General features: G+C 34.9%; 1 protein-coding gene across 3 annotated transcripts in view; it reads right to left on the bottom strand.

Moving 5' to 3' along the window:
- Positions 1 to 16,262, bottom strand: part of EXOC2 (exocyst complex component 2) — a 285,414-nt gene that overhangs the window by 105,367 nt on the left and 163,785 nt on the right. For all 3 annotated transcript variants that reach the window (XM_030314971.1, XM_030314969.1, XM_030314970.1), the window contains 5 exons: positions 11,416 to 11,496; positions 10,898 to 10,957; positions 10,158 to 10,219; positions 6,368 to 6,434; positions 1,935 to 2,051 (listed from right to left, as the gene is read on the bottom strand). In XM_030314971.1, coding sequence (XP_030170831.1) covers positions 1,935 to 2,051; positions 6,368 to 6,434; positions 10,158 to 10,219; positions 10,898 to 10,957; positions 11,416 to 11,496 — 387 coding nt within the window. The remainder of the gene's footprint in view (positions 1 to 1,934; positions 2,052 to 6,367; positions 6,435 to 10,157; positions 10,220 to 10,897; positions 10,958 to 11,415; positions 11,497 to 16,262) is intronic.

Here is a 16,262-nt window from a genome sequence, read left to right as displayed (position 1 = left end):
TGGACATTTTCACACTTCTACTGGTAGAAGTACTAATAAGAAAGCAGAAGGAAATATGCCTAGAAGACCCTCAGTAAACCACCAATCCTTTCTGGAAGGAGATCTGAGAGAATGTCTAATGTCTTGTGACACTAAATTAGAAGTCCATAATGCACTGTTATTTCCAAGAGCAGAAACAGAGTGACAACATGGATAACAAACTATTTGTGTAAACAATGTGCCCCTTAGTTTCGCTGGGATCTTTGCCTCTAGAGTTGTCATTTGAGAAGGGAACTATGTAAAACAATGGAACTTGGCAGTGTTTTTCCATTAATGCAAGACATATATTTTACTTGGTTGGCATCATGAAATTAATGGATTCACTCATAATAAACAAAATCAGCACATCTACTATCATCTAAATCTAGTTTACTGCCTATTCATTTAATACACAATTAATGATTTCAAAGTATTCAATGTCAATGATTAAAAAAAATCCTAATTCTGAGTGTGAAATATAGCCCATCATTTATCCTAAGCTGTACCCCCAGATCCAATAACATATTACCTTGATTTCAAAATAATATCAAGACTAGGAAGGATATCAAAGGCATGTCAATTTCATTTTATTTCTTTATTACACAAACTGAAGCAACAATTACTACTCATAACTTTGTAAAAACCTAAAGAAAACCAAGCTTACTGCTTCTGTTATATGCAAGTCCTAATCATTTTATGTGTTTTTAAATGATCAAAAAACTGTTCAATAAATATATTTGTGTCACTATTGTTACTGCACAAAAGCAAAGTGCCCACTTTCTACAAATACTAATTCTTTACTGCAAGAGAGCATCTTGCAATTCTCAACACAAAAATTTCTGGAAATAAACTGAACATTTGACCCTATAGCCTTAAGTCACAACATTTCTCATCAGGATGATTAATCTTTACAAAAAGGCAGGAAAACAAGACAGAGCCACCCACTTTGACATTTTCATTCTTTGAAGAAAAAAAAAATCCATTTCTAGTTCACAAAATGGAACTATCACTTATAAAAAGCATGCAATCCATCACAAGTACTTTTTGATTATAAGATTAACAAGATCATTATCTTTCTTATTTTTTGCACCGAGAAAACTGTAAAAATGGTTCTTCGTTTTACTTAGAAATCTGATAAATCTTTGCCCCAGAACCAACCAACCTTTAATAACAAGGTTCCTTCATTTTTTTTTCCTTTTCTGCTTACTTGAAAAATATCAACAACAAAGTATAATATCCAAAAAAAAAACCCTATTCCATGGATTTATACAGGACTCATTTTTGTCCGACTTTGCTACATCCCTGGATTGGAGAGTAGAAAGCATGTTATTTTTCAGGTAAGTTATTAAGCATCCTAAAGCAGTTGTAAGCCAGGCTCGTGTTGTGTGTATCTGTGTCTGTGTGTGTCTCTGCTTGTGCACCTGTACCCATGCTTAAGTAGTAAAAAGCAAAAGCATCACTGTGGTCATTTGGAAAGGGGGAAAGGAAGAAGAAGTGTGCATAAGCAGGAAAAGGTTTTTCTGCAGGCTCAGGGAGTTTGCTGTTGGCTCTAAAGTAAAAGCTTTAACCTAAAAGGAGACAAATATGAGATGATTCTTAAAAGATTTCGGTTTGAAACCTTTCTTTCCTATTTCCTTCCCTTACTTTGAGCAGGTTAGGTGGGGAGTAAATCAGTTTTCACCTTGAGAAAGCTCTGATCTAGAGGAAAGAAGAGAATATTAACGATTCAAGGTGAGTTTTAAGGACAGGAATCATTCAAAGTCAGGGTGGAGTGAAGATGGGGAAGGAATATGGATGTGGGGAGGATCAGGAGAGAAAAGTTTAGGAAAACCAAAAGAGAAAGGGTGCTAGGAAAATAGTTTGGAAACTAAATTGATAAAACCACCAACTTGTTCAATTTAACATAATTTATTTACCTGTGTTATTTTTTCTATTCCCTGGAAGTTGTGCTTTTCAAAATGTTCTGCTATATTTAGGAAGGTGTGACGTTCTAGGTAGCAGCAGTTACTTAGGACTATCAAAAGTCTCTGTTCCTAAAAGCAAAACAAATATTTAGAAAATTATCTTCATAGTAACAAATTGAGAGTTAACACTTATTAAATTTAATTATACTCTCTTATAATTCAATAATGTAATTACAATGTCAATATTCAATGTTTTACTTTCCATGGTTCCTTCTTTCCCAATAATAACATAAAAACAATACAATTCTATAATTCTACTAACTGCTTGTTATTACATAATACACTAAAGAGTCAAATAATGCTGCCTTTGAAATTTAATAGCTATAATGGAAAAACAGTTAGCTAGTAAGCTGTTGTTCTTATGAAAGGGGTTCTACTTTGTTGGTTATTCTACCTAATATTTTTTGCACCAAAAAATGCTATAAAAAGGGGTATTTTAAAATAATTACAAAAATGCATAAACTCATAGAAAATAATTTACAAATTTTTCATAACTTGAGAGAGAATTGCAATGCTATCCATACGATGGGCTCCTTCGAAAAACTGGGCCTTCACAGATGTTTTTATGTAGAACAGTTTCCCTCCTATGGGGAGTGATGGGACAGGAGCTAGGAACTCTCCCACAGTAACAGTCATGAAGAGGGCTAAAACCTCATATTCTATACTCTCCAGGGTTCTAGCCACTTTAAGGTAATTTCTTATCAAAATTACCAGACCTCAAGGCTGATGAATAAACATCACTTTACAATTCAGAAGAACTATTTTTGTAAACAAAATTCCAGGAATGGCATTTGTCACTGCTGTTATGGCTCACCAAGAACACTTTCCCATGCTCCCTCAGTGTCAGAGCATTCTCTAGAACAATTTTTGAGTAATTTAGAGCCTTGATTGAAGATCCCTTAACTAAACACTAAGGCAAAAGTACTTTTCCAGGAAAAATTTTCAGCCATATTTTACTTACTGTTTTGTCTATAACTCATGTTAAAGTCAGTATAATAAATGTGAGGAAAAAACAATAGATATGGAAAATAAATATATCCTTGTTTTTTGAGGTATATTCTGAACTCAAATGTCAAGCATAGCTATATCTCCCAATAATTTCATTTAGCTCCATCAAAAATTTTAAAACTTTCTAGATTTCTTTATTTAAAATATTACTATATTGCTAGCTGAATTTGGCCTATTCAACAAATGTAACTGAAGGGCAAGGAGTTATTAAATGCCTTCAAAGAAATGAAAGGTTGTTAGTGGTCTTGAATGAATCTGTGGATGGGAAATAAATTATAAAACAAGGAAAACAGGGTTATGGTATATATACCACTCCTCCACATTTTGTGAATAAATGGCAAGTAAGAACCAGAAAGAATGTAGTAAACAGACCTGCATAGGCACTCAGGCCACACTTGGGGAGGGGTATATTCCCTCTTGCCCCACACCTGGTGTTACCATTATGGGGTCCTCATAAAGAACATGAAATAAAGTAAGCGTAAAGTTTCATCAGCTGCTCTAAACATGCTCTGCTCTGCAAAAATCTCAACTGGTTTTTCAGTTATAAGATCAATCCTCAATTACCTTTCCCTTCAAGAGTCTTCCCCCCAAATATTAGCCTTATCTAATAGACCCCTAAGCCTGCCACATCTTTGCCTGGTTAATTAACTCTCTTAATTTTTCTCTTTGTAATTTGCATGGTTCTTCCCCCAAAATGGAAAAATGATTTGAGTGATTTGAAGTCTTACTCTTGATAAGCGTTTTTTTCTTCTCAAATCTAACCAATCATAAGAAGTGAAAGTGGGAGGAACTAAACACAAATAATCAAATTCTTAAACTTGGATGACAAATTAAAAGCTTATTAACAATTTAGATGAATATGTATGTTTGAAAATAACAACTCAACCTATCAAAGGTAGTACTTGCTAATTAGGCTATGGCTTTATGTATTATTTCAATTATTTTTCAAAGAATCTCTCAGATGTAGGCATTACCATCCCAATTTTGTCCAGGAGAAAATTAGACAACCTCAATGACATGTTCAAGATTCTTCAGTTAGTAAAAAGACCAGGCAAACCTAGACCTCTTCCTTACCATAACTGCTTCTCTGCTGGATAACAGAACAAGACCCTAAGAAGATCTTGATAATCTGTACCAAATCTAATGAGAGATCATCCAAATGTAGCAAAACAGGAACTGAATTTGGTACCAAATGAATAATTTTAGGGAGCAAAATGGGAGCGACAAGGCCCTTGATTAGCAGAATCAAGTATGAAACACCTGGAGTTTGGCTGACAGTAAACTCAATAGGAGTCAATAGAGGTGTTAACATAAGGTGTAGTTCTGGCTGCTTCCCAGTTACCAGGGTCACATCAGAGTCCTATACTCCACCCTTGAAAAAGGACAGAAATAGACTAATAGGAAAACCACTGCCATATTAACTAGGAAATGCCTAAATGATTTAGGGTCTTAACCAAGAAAAAGGAAGATTCCAAGCCTACACAACAACTGTTTTCAAACACTGGAAAGATTGTCATGTAGAAATTAGGCTTGTTCTAAAGGACAGAGAAAAAAGCACAGCTGGCCCAATAACTCACAAGGCCCTTCTCAATTTAGCTCTTTCCTCCAGCCTGTGTCCTTCTCTAGTCTTCTTTCTATGTTCACAGTGGAAAAAATGGTTTAAACTCACTACATCAACTTCCTCAGCTCCTACTGGATCTTGACCCAGGGCATACAGATGGCCCATTAGCAATCCACTGATATGTTTCCTCTACAGTCACACATGACCAACTAACTGTCAAGCCCACAAAGCTCTAGTTTTCATTTGACCCCACCTAATCCTCCATCAGTCTGCAATACTGTTAAATATTCTTTGGTTAAACACGCTTTTCTATCTTTCTCAAGAACACTGCTCCATCTGGATTTTCTTCTTTTTCTCTATTATTCTTTTTCAGAAAACTTTGAGGCTCTCTGCTTCTGGCCATCTCATAAATACTAGTATGTCCCAAATTATTTTTATATATTGTATTAATTTTATACATTTGGCCCTCCTCTCATTCTACTAGTAGTTTTCACAGTATACTCATCCACTCCCAGGTCTTATCTTGCTTATACAGTTGACCCTTGAACAACACAGGTTTGAACTGCAGTGGTCCACTTACATGCAAATTTTTTTCCAGGTAAACACAGCACAGTATTATAATTTTCTCTTCCTTATTATTTTATTAACATTTTTTTCTCTAGCTTACTTTATTGTAATACAGCTTATAGTAATAACACAAAATATGTGTTAATTGACTGTTATTGCTAAGATTTTCACTCAACAGTAACTATTTGTAGTTAAGTTTTAGGGAAGTCAAAAGTTATACATGGATTTTCAATTGAACAGGGCATTGGTGTCCCTAATCCCCATATGTTCAAGGGTCAAGTGTAAATTACTAATTCACAAATCTGTATCTAGATTTCTCTCTTGGGGTCCAGGCAAGTATATCTAATCACCCACTAAATATCTCTCCTTGAATGTCACTCATTCAGTACATCTGGTCCCAAACAAAATTTTTAATCTCTCCTAATATAACAAATTTCTTATTTAGTAATTCACACTTATAGTGTGTAATGAATGAATGAATGAATGAATAAATAAATATAGTGTTTGTGGGAATGATATAGGGCAGGAAATTTTGGTCATATGTTTTCTTTATGAGAGATACACATACATATATACATATACACAGCCACATCCTTCAAGCAAATGACAAACCAGAGGGGGTTATTTTTTTTAAGATGGATGGGTTTAGAATTGAAAAAAAAAAAAAAGATAGATGGGTTTGGATTTCAAGACCTGAATTTATACATATAATAAAGTATGTGTGTGAATCATCCCTAAATACATATATATGTTGAAAACCAATCTAAGTGTGTGTGTGTGTGTGTATGTGTATATATATACACACACATATATATATAAAAGGTAGTATAATTTTGTTTTTGCTATGGAACTTTATGTTCAAATGAAATACTATTAGAAACTATTAGGAATCAGAGCTTCTCTGATTAAAGGGGAAGAGTATGGGGAAATGGGCCCTTTTCTTCTGCTTCCTCTGCAACTTTCACACACCAGGGAACCACTAGGGCATGTATTTTCACAGTCACAAACCTGCATGATGCAGGAGTAGATGGAATTACTTAAGTCACAACTTTGGCTAAAGAGTTTTTAAGTGTGGAATACATATAAAATTATATTTTTACTAAAATTTTCACAAAAAACCAGCCCCAAAGTATAGAGCAATATATTATAGCAGTTATACAATAGCAATCAAAGTAATTTAGGCTGATTTGTAAGTCATTATATAGTTTTAAAATGATATGTTTAGCTTTCTACTTATCATCTTACTTACAGAAGTCAAACTGAAGTCTTCATGGATACTTCCAAACAAATCAGGAGAAGAAACGTCAACAGAAAGACTAAATACAAAAACAAGTAAGAGAACAGTGACAATTAAAGTACTAAAATTAAAAATATTAATATAATGTTATATGCTTATTACACCTCAATTAAAAAATGCAATAAACCCTATGTAAATTTGACTTTAAAATCTTGGTCAAAAATCTCATAACTCTGTTTTTTATATTAAACAATTAACAGCTCAAAGTAGACACTATAGGCTATCTATTAACAGAGGCCATATGACATTTGCTTTTGGATCTTCCCAATACTCAGTTAAATTTTTTAAAAATCACCAAAGGGGAAAATACCAAATAGTTTAGTTTTTAGGTGTAGACTAAATTAATTGAAATGTTTTTGCCTATCAGAATCTCCAGAGGGCTTTTTCAAGCTCATTTTCATAGTAAATCACTTATAGGTGAGTTCAGTTAGGAAATTAGTTAATAACCAACAAGTGACCAGATATACAAAATTGCAGGGAAGGTTATACTATAAATCTACTGATTAATTGATATAATAGAATCATAATAAACACTTCAGTGAAAATTCTTTTCTTTACACCTAACCAACGGATTTTAGATTCATATAGAACACTAAATAGATGAAAATAATAAATAATATCTTAACAGAAGCAATAAAAGGGTACCAATCTTAAAAATAATAAAAAATGAACTAAAGAACATTAAAATAACACAAACTGGTATAAAACATATATGAATGAATGGAACAGAAAATACAGTTAAGAAATATATAGAGAACCCTAAAGACTTCACCAAAACAACTAAAATTAATAAATGACTTTAGTGAAATCATAGGATATAAAACCAATGTGCAGAAATCCGTTGCATTTCTATACATCAATAATGAAGCAGCAGAAAGACAAATTAAGAAAAAAATCCCATTTACAACTGCACCAAAAATAATAAAATACCTAGGAATAAACTAACCAAACAGGTGAAAGATCTGCACTTTGAAAACTAAAACAATGATGAAAGAAACTGAAGATGACACAAAGAAATGGAAAGATATTCCATGTTCATGGATTGGAAAAACAAATATTGTTAAAATGCCTATACTACCCAAAGCAATCTACACATAATGCAATCCTCATTAAAATACCAATAGCATTTTTCAGAGCTAGAACAAACAATCCTAAAATTTGTACAGAAGCACAAAAGATCCCAATTAGCCAAAGCATTCTTGAAAAAGAAAAGCAAAGCTGGAGGCATCACAATTCTAGACTTAAAGTTATACTACAAAGCTGCAGTGATCAAAACAGCTATGGTACTGGCACAAAAACAGACACATACATCAATGAAACAGAATAAAAAAACCCAGAAATAAATCCACATTATATGGTTAAGGCAAGAATAACCAATGGGAAAAGGACAGCCTTTTCAATAAATGGTGTTGGGAAAACTGGACAGCCACATTCAAAACAATGAAACAACTGCTTTCTTACAACATACACAAAAATAAATTCAAAATGTATGAAAGCCCTAAATGTGAGACTTGAAACTTTAAATCCTAGAAGAGAACACAGGTAGTAACCTCTTTGACATTGATCATAGCAACTTTTTCTAGATAACTTCCCTGATGCAAAGGAAACACAAACAAAAATAAACTATTGGACTATATCAAAATAAAAAGCTTCTGCACCCCAAAGGAAACACTCAACAAAACTAAAAGGCAACCTATGGAATGAGAGAAGGTATTTACAAATGACATATCCAAAAAAAGGTTAGTTTCCAAAAATTATAAAGAACTCTAAAACTCAACACCCAAAGAACAAATAATCCAATTTAAAAATAGGCAGAAGGGTGCCAGGGTGGCTCAGTCAGTTAAGTGTCCAACTCTTGATTTCAGCTCAGGTCATGATCTCACGGTTTGTGAGTTTTAGCCCCATGTCAGGCTCTGAGCAGACAGCATGGAGCCTGCTTGGGATTCAATCTCTCTCTGCTCCTCTCCCATCTCAAAATAAATACATAAACATTTTTTAAAAATAGGCAGAAGACATGAAAAGACATTTCTCCAAAGAAGACATCCAGATGGCCAACAGACACATGAAAAGATGTTCATCACAAATCATCAGGGAAATGCAAATCAAAACTACAATGAGATATCACCTCACACCTGTCAGAATGGCTAAAATCAACAATACAAGAAACAAAAGGTGTTGGCGAGGGTGTGGAGAAAAAGGAACGCTTATGTAGTATTAGTGGGTATCCAAATTGGTGCAGCCACACTGGTGCAGCCACTCTGGAAAACAGTATAGAAGTTCCTCAAAAAGTTAAAAATAGAACTACACTATGATCCAGCAGTTGCACTACTGGGTCTTTCCCCAAAGGATACAAAAGTACTGATTCCAAGGGACACATACACTGTGATATTTATGGCAGTTTTATCAACAATAGCCAAATTATGGAAAGAGTCCAAATGTCTATCAACTAATGAATGGATAAAGAAGATGTAGTATATATGTAAAGGATTATTCCTCAGCCATAAAAAAAAAAAAAAAAGGAATGAAATCTTGCCATTTGCAGCAAGGTTGATAAAGCTAGAGAGTATTAAGCTAAGCAAAATAAGTCAGTCAGAGAAAGACAAATACATGATGATTTCACTCATATGTGGAATTTAAGAAACAAAACAAAGAGAAAAAGAGAAAGCATGAGAAAGAGACAAACCAAGAAACAGACTCTTAATTTTAGAGAGCCGATGGTTACCACAGAGGAGAGAGTAAAGGGACAGGTGAAATAGGTGATAGAATTAAGGAGTGCACTTGTGATGAGCACCATGGGATATATGGAATTATACTGCACACCTGAAACTAATGTAACACTGTATGTTAACTATACTGGAATTTAAAATAAAATAAAATAAATAAAAAGTTCAGAAATATATTGCACTATTTAGTAGAATTCAATGGTGTCTGAAACAGAAATTGCAACAAAATAATACGGAAAGAAAGACTTATTAATCAACAATATCAGCAAACTGATTAACAATACAAGTTCTTGGTGGATTATGTTAAATATATAAAATCAAATCACAGAAAAACTAGAAGAGTTAAGTATTTATTAGGTCTCAGAGAAGTAGTAGTATTATATACCTAAAGGCAAAAACCAATACCAAGAAAATCACAAAAATGGAAAACTTCTGAAATTATCAATTACAGATATAAGAGGCATCTATTTCAGTATTTAACCTTAGGTGCAGAAAAGTTACACGTGTCAAATACATTCAGGTATCATTCAGATAAAATAGATTTCTGAAAGACCCTATAGAACAACATTATAAAATAATTATTACCAGAATTCATAAATATTAACAATCAAAATGTGTTCTTCTGGAGCTCAAATAACTAAGCCCGACCCTGACTTAATTCTACTAGCAAAATTAGTCTTTAACAAAAGTATTGCTAAATCTCTAACACCAGAATTCTAAAGGTTATCAACTAGGAGTTATATAATTTTCATTCTTATTATTTATAAAACTTGTTCCTTTCAATAATTAGTAAGCTAATAAGGTGTTCAGTTTGCTCAACATGTCTCTAGTAATACTAATTAAGATGAGTTCAGAAGATAAATCATATAAAAAATATAGGTCAAATATATAAAAATATGATTTCAACATATGCAATCTATCTCTTCCATTGCCTTAGGATATAAGATCACATATAAAACATTATTCTGTATTTTTAATCTTCCTAAATACATCAATGAGGTTATTGTTAGTTTACTTACTGTGTAGTATCTACATCTGCATCAGGCTTAGTGCTCAACTGTTCCAGACAGTATATAAAAATCTAAGTCAAAAATAAGAAGTTTCAGTGGCATGAACTCTTAGATACTGATATATTTGGACATTAAAACTAATTTTATGTAAATAAAAAACCAGAAATATATATACTGTGTTATATATGTATGTATGCACGTATATCTCCCAGAAGTGATAGAATATATATCCTATATAACTGTTTATGTATGCTCTGGGTATATATATGACAATGTATATAACATAAGCGATGGTCAATTAAAAGCATCTGTTTTTCTCTGACTATAAAATCTTGAATATATTTTAGGAAAAAGACCTCTTCCTTCCTCTCATCCACTCAGTCACATGCTCAACTTTATTAATGTCCTGACTAAGCGCTGGTTCCAATCAAAGAATTTCATACTCTAGATACGGTATAAACAACTATCACATCATTGTATTTGTGCTCTAAGAGAAATAAATGTAAAGTACAATGAGAACACAAAAAAAGTAAGTATAATATAAAGGGGTATTGCTAGAATAAGTTGGAATTAACCATGCCTTGAACTTTATTTTTGTTACCTTACTTCCTATAAACTATTATGGACTCAGATAAGATGAAAAAATAATACACATTCAATATATGTTATACATGTATTATTAATAGGAGGAAGTTTACTATAATTTGCATTATTTCAGGCTTCAGGGCATCAGTGCTTTTACATATTACCTGCATGATATTGATGCTGAGTTGACAAACCTCCTCCTGTGTTTTAGGTTGTTGAAAGACCTATAAGGAAGAATTTTGATGAAAGTTTTTAGATTTAGCTAAGAAAACAAAACTTTTTGTTTGTGAAGTTCCATATAAAAAAATCACTTATGGGAAACTGCTTCCAGTGTGGGTAACCTTACTCCAAAAGGGACAGGTATGAAGAGCTGCCCTACAGGCAGTGTTTTGGCGCCTGTGTAAGACACTGGCATGGAGCTGGTTGACAACATCCAGGTCAGTTATTCTCTCTGCATACAAAGTGCCAACAATTCCAAGTACTCTACCTACAACACTTACATTCACATTTTAACTTCTATCAGCCTATCTGGGAACCAAGAAATCGACACACAAAATCAAATAAAACAAATAAGTATCTGAGGGAAAAGGTCTTTTGTGCTGAAATGACTCATTTACAACTGTGATTCCCAAGGGTTCCTGGGAAAGTCCAAAATAGAAGTTGAATTTAATAGAAAACTTACACTGGCTTCTCCAGGCTTGCACTCTACAACTCCTTTAAGTGACTGCAGAGAATGTATAATGCACTGTTCAAATTGACATGGCTGAAGGGAAAAAAAAAAGTACATTACCTTAAAATTCAAAAACAAGCAATGGTTATTAAGACATTTAACAGAAGCAAATTATGGCCCCAAACTCTCAATTTTACAGATTTATTGAAAGGAAAACAGATGCAAACAACTTGACAAATAATCTCCACCCCATCAAGATTTAGATTTGGCAAGTTTGCACTTAATATTTAAATATGGGTAAATCTTAACTCTAAAGTACATCTAATTCAAATAGAACAGAAATCAGGTATAATTAAAATTCTTCTTAAAAATCCTACTCTTCTAAGAGGGAAATGACTTGATGAAGAACAGATATAGCAAGTTTATATTTTAAACACTACTTTGAAGATATATTCTGAGCTCAATCTTCCAGATCTTTCACATCTCTGGTAGTGTTCAACAAAATTTAATGTTACTAATAATGATTTGTAGAAGGTCCAGGAAATTCAATTCAAAAGTCATTACAGTCATTTTTTATATACATTAAGTCATAAAATAAGTGACGATATGTCCAACAACTGGCATTCAGATAAATCTGAATGAATTGTAACATCTTAGCTCCTACTGTACTTAAGGTTTCACTTTGTGCTAGGCATACTCTAAGTGATGGGGATATAGGAATAAGATTGAGTTCTCATTAAGTGTATGCTCTAGGATAAGAGTCACAACCAAAAAAGCCACAGTCAACAAAACTGTTACTTTTTACTAAAAAAAAAAAAAATACAGAAATAAGTCAACTACAAACTAGAGTAAGTGCCATGGGAAAAAAAAAAAACAGAACTCAGAAATGATGATGATGGAGGGGAATCTGCTCTAACTAAGATGGTCAAAGAAGAGCTCCCTTAGACAGTGAGAACATTTAAATGGAGACTTGAAGGGCAAGAGGACTCAGCGCCATAAAAGATAAGGGAAGGGAGTGGTGAGCTCAGGGAGACAGGGCAATATGTACACAGGCCAGGGAGGGCAGAGCCTAAAGGAACTGAGAAACCACAAGAACAGCAGTGCATCACAACCACTAGGCATGAGTTTGGCAGTACAAGATGAGGCTAATGGTCTGGGTTTCACTCAGACATAGGGCTGTATAAGACACATAGTTGAGGGGCGCCTGGGTGGCTCAGTCGGTTAAGCGTCTGACTTCGGCTCAGGTCATGATCTTGCGGTTCGTGAGTTCAAGCCCCGCGTCGGGCTCTGTGCTGACAGCTCAGAGCCTGGAGCCTGTTTCAGATTCTGTGTCTCCCTCTCTCTCTCTCTCTGACCCTCCCCCGTTCATACTCTGTCTCTGTCTCAAAAATAAATAAACGTTAAAAAAAAAAATTTTTTTTTAAAAAGGCACATAGTTGAATTAAAAAAAAAAAAAACAACTCTGTGCAAAAATCCGGAGTCAGAACCTCTCCTCACTACATGCTTCAATTTGTTAAAAGAGATTGGGGAAAAAAAACTGAACAGAAGAGACAAGTTTATTTTCTTACAAAAAGGAACCCAGATTTAATGAAAGCTAAAATAGTGCTTCAACATAATGTTATTTTAATACTGCACTTTGAAGCCACCAGAGGGCACCATAAAAAAACAAAACAACACAAAAAACAACTTCTAAGTACAAAAAAAAAAAAAATATATATGGGATAAAATACCAACTGCACAGAACTATTTCAAGAGGTATAATGTTTGTTAAATACCTGACCTAATGCCTCCAACTTACCCGCCTCAAAAGGCAGGAAAATCTAAGAATAATGGTGAAAATTAAATCCAAAATTCAACTGTGGGTAATTAAACCTGTTGTTACCTGGATTTTTTGCATTAATATTTGGACTAGATTTTCTTAATTTCTTTTTATATCTATACTAATACAATAAATGGATAACACCAGAGAACTGAATTAGTTTCAGTTAAATTGGGAGTAATGATAGTCTAAACATCTGCTATTTATTTTTTTCTAAAGAGAAGCAGTGCTATTTCTGCATATTGTCAGTGAATCATCCAATTTAGCTGACTATAAGAGCTATCACAAATCATTCCAGTTCTTATGAAAGAAAAAAATTCTCAAAATTATCCAAATTGAAAAAAGCAGTACACATTTTCAATATGAAAAGAAAGCAGGATGCTTTCCAAAAAGCTGTTTCAGAGCACTGAAGTGAGGTTCAAATTAAATACACACTACTTCAGGGGTGCCTGGGTGGCTCAGTTGGTTGAGGGTCCGACTCTTGATTTCAACTCAGGGCCTTGGGATTGAGCCCTGAGTGAGGCTTCATGCTGAAAATGTACCCTGCTTAAGACTCTCACACTCCTCTGAAGGGTCTACCTCCCTCCAGGTGCTGCAGGCCCCTCCCCAGGGGACCACCGAAGAAAAAGCTATCTGAGCATGCCCCTCACGCCCTGTGCACCTTGCAGATCCACCCCAGCAAATAAGCCAGATCCCAATGAAGCAGCACCACAAGTCTGGCAGTGTGCAAAGAGCCCAGACAGGGGCCACAACACTCCACAGTGAGTTCTGCCCCTGGGAGAGGGGAAGATAAGGTACACACCAGTCAGACTGTGGCCCCAGTGGTGGGCTGGGGACAGACATTGGGTCTGATTGTGGCCCCGCCAACTAACACAAGTTACTCCAGACAACACAGGGGAAGTGCCTTGCAGTTCCGCACCACTCCAGGGACTAACCAAAATGACAAAACAGAAGAACTCTCCTCAAAAGAAACTCCTGGAAGTAGACAGCTAACGAATCGATCAAAAACGATTTAAGCAATATAAGAGAACAAGAATTTTGAATAATAGTCATAAAATTAATCGCTGGGTTTGAAAAAAGTATACAGGACAGCAGAGAATCTATTGCTACAAAGATCAAGGAACTAAGAAATAGTCATGAGGAGCTAAAAAATGCTATAAATGAGAAGCAAAATAAAATGGACACGACCACAGCTCGGAATGAAGAGGCAGAGGAGAGAATAAGTGAATTAGAAGATAAAATTATGGGGGCGCCTGGGTGGCGCAGTCGGTTAAGCGTCCGACTTCAGCCAGGTCACGATCTCGTGGTCCGGGAGTTCGAGCCCCGCGTCAGGCTCTGGGATGATGGCTCAGAGCCTGGAGCCTGTTTCCGATTCTGTGTCTCCCTCTCTCTCTGCCCCTCCCCCGTTCATGCTCTGTCTCGCTCTGTCCCAAAAATAAATAAACGTTGAAAAAAAAATTAAAAAAAAAAAGATAAAATTATGGAAAAACAGGAAGCTGAGAAAAAAAGAGATTAAAAAAATCCAGGAGTTTGAGGGGAGAATTAGAGAACTAAGTGATGCAATCAAATGCAACAATATCCATATAATACGAATTCCAGAAGAGGAAGAAAGAGAGAAAGGGGCTGAAGGTGTATTTGAACAAATCATAGCTAAGAACATCCCTGAAATCCAAGAGGCACAGAGAACTCCCTTCAGACGTAACTTGATCTTCTGCACGACATATCATAGTGAAACTGACAAAATACAATAAAGAGAAAATTCTCAAAGCAGCTAGGCATAAACATGCTCTAACTTACAAAGGGAGACCCATAAGACCAGCGGCAGACCTATCTACTGAAACTTGGCAGGCCAGAAAGGAATGGCAGGAAATCTTCAATGTGACGAACAGAAAAAATATGCAGCCGAGAATCCTTTATCCAGCAAGTCTGTCATTCAGAACAGGAGGAGAGATAAAGATCTTCCCAAACACACAAAAACTGAAGGAATTCATCACCCCCAATTCATAGCACTACAAGAGATCCTAAGGGGGATTCTGTGAGTTAAATGTTGCAAGGACCTCAAAGTACCAGAGACAACACTACAAGCATGAAACCTACAGACATCACAATGACTCTAAACCCATTGCTTTCAATAATAACACTGAATGTAAGTGGACTAAATGCTCCAAACCAAAGACATAGGGTATCAGCATGGGTAAAAAAAACAAGACCCATCTATTTGCTGTCTACAAGAGACTCATTTTAGACCTGAGGACACCTTCAGATTGAAACTGAGGGGATGGAGAACTATCTATCCACCATGCTACTGGAAGTCAAAAGAAAGCTGGAGTAGCCATACTTATATCAGACAAACTAGACTCTAAATTGAAGGCTGTAACAAGAGATGAAAAAGGAGATTATATAATAATTACAGGGTCTATCCATCAGGAAGAGCTAACAATTATAAACGTCTATGCGCTGAATATGGGAGCCTTCAAATATATAAAACAATTACTCACAAACATAAGCAACCTTATTGATAAGAATGTGGTAATTGCAGGGGAGTTTAATACTCCAGTTACAACAATGGATAGATCATCTAGACACAGGATCAATAAAGAAACAAGGGCCCTGAAGGATACATCGGATCAGATGGACTTGACAGATATATTTAGAACTCTGCATCCCAAAGCAACAGAATATACTTTCTTCCCGAGTGCACATGGAAAATTCTCCAAGACAGATCACATACTGGGTCACAAAACAGCCTTTCATAAGTATAAAAGAATTGAGATCATACCATGCACACTTTCAGACCACAATGCTATGAAATTTTAAATCAACCACAGTAAAAAGTCTGGAAAACCTCCAAAAGCATGGAGGTTAAAGAACACTCTACTAAAGAATGAATGGGTCAACCAGGCAATTAGAGAAGAAATTAAAACATATATGGAAAAAATGAAGATGAAAATACAACAATCCAAATGCTTCAGGATGCAGCGAAGGCAGTCCTGAGAGGAAAATACATTGCAATCCAGGCTTATCTCAAGAAACAAGAAAA

Source organism: Lynx canadensis, chromosome B2 (genome assembly GCF_007474595.2).
Source record: "Lynx canadensis isolate LIC74 chromosome B2, mLynCan4.pri.v2, whole genome shotgun sequence".
NCBI classification, from domain to species: Eukaryota; Metazoa; Chordata; class Mammalia; order Carnivora; family Felidae; genus Lynx; species Lynx canadensis.
Note: the sequence above shows the minus strand (reverse complement) of the source record. Positions and strands in the feature narration are given on the sequence as shown.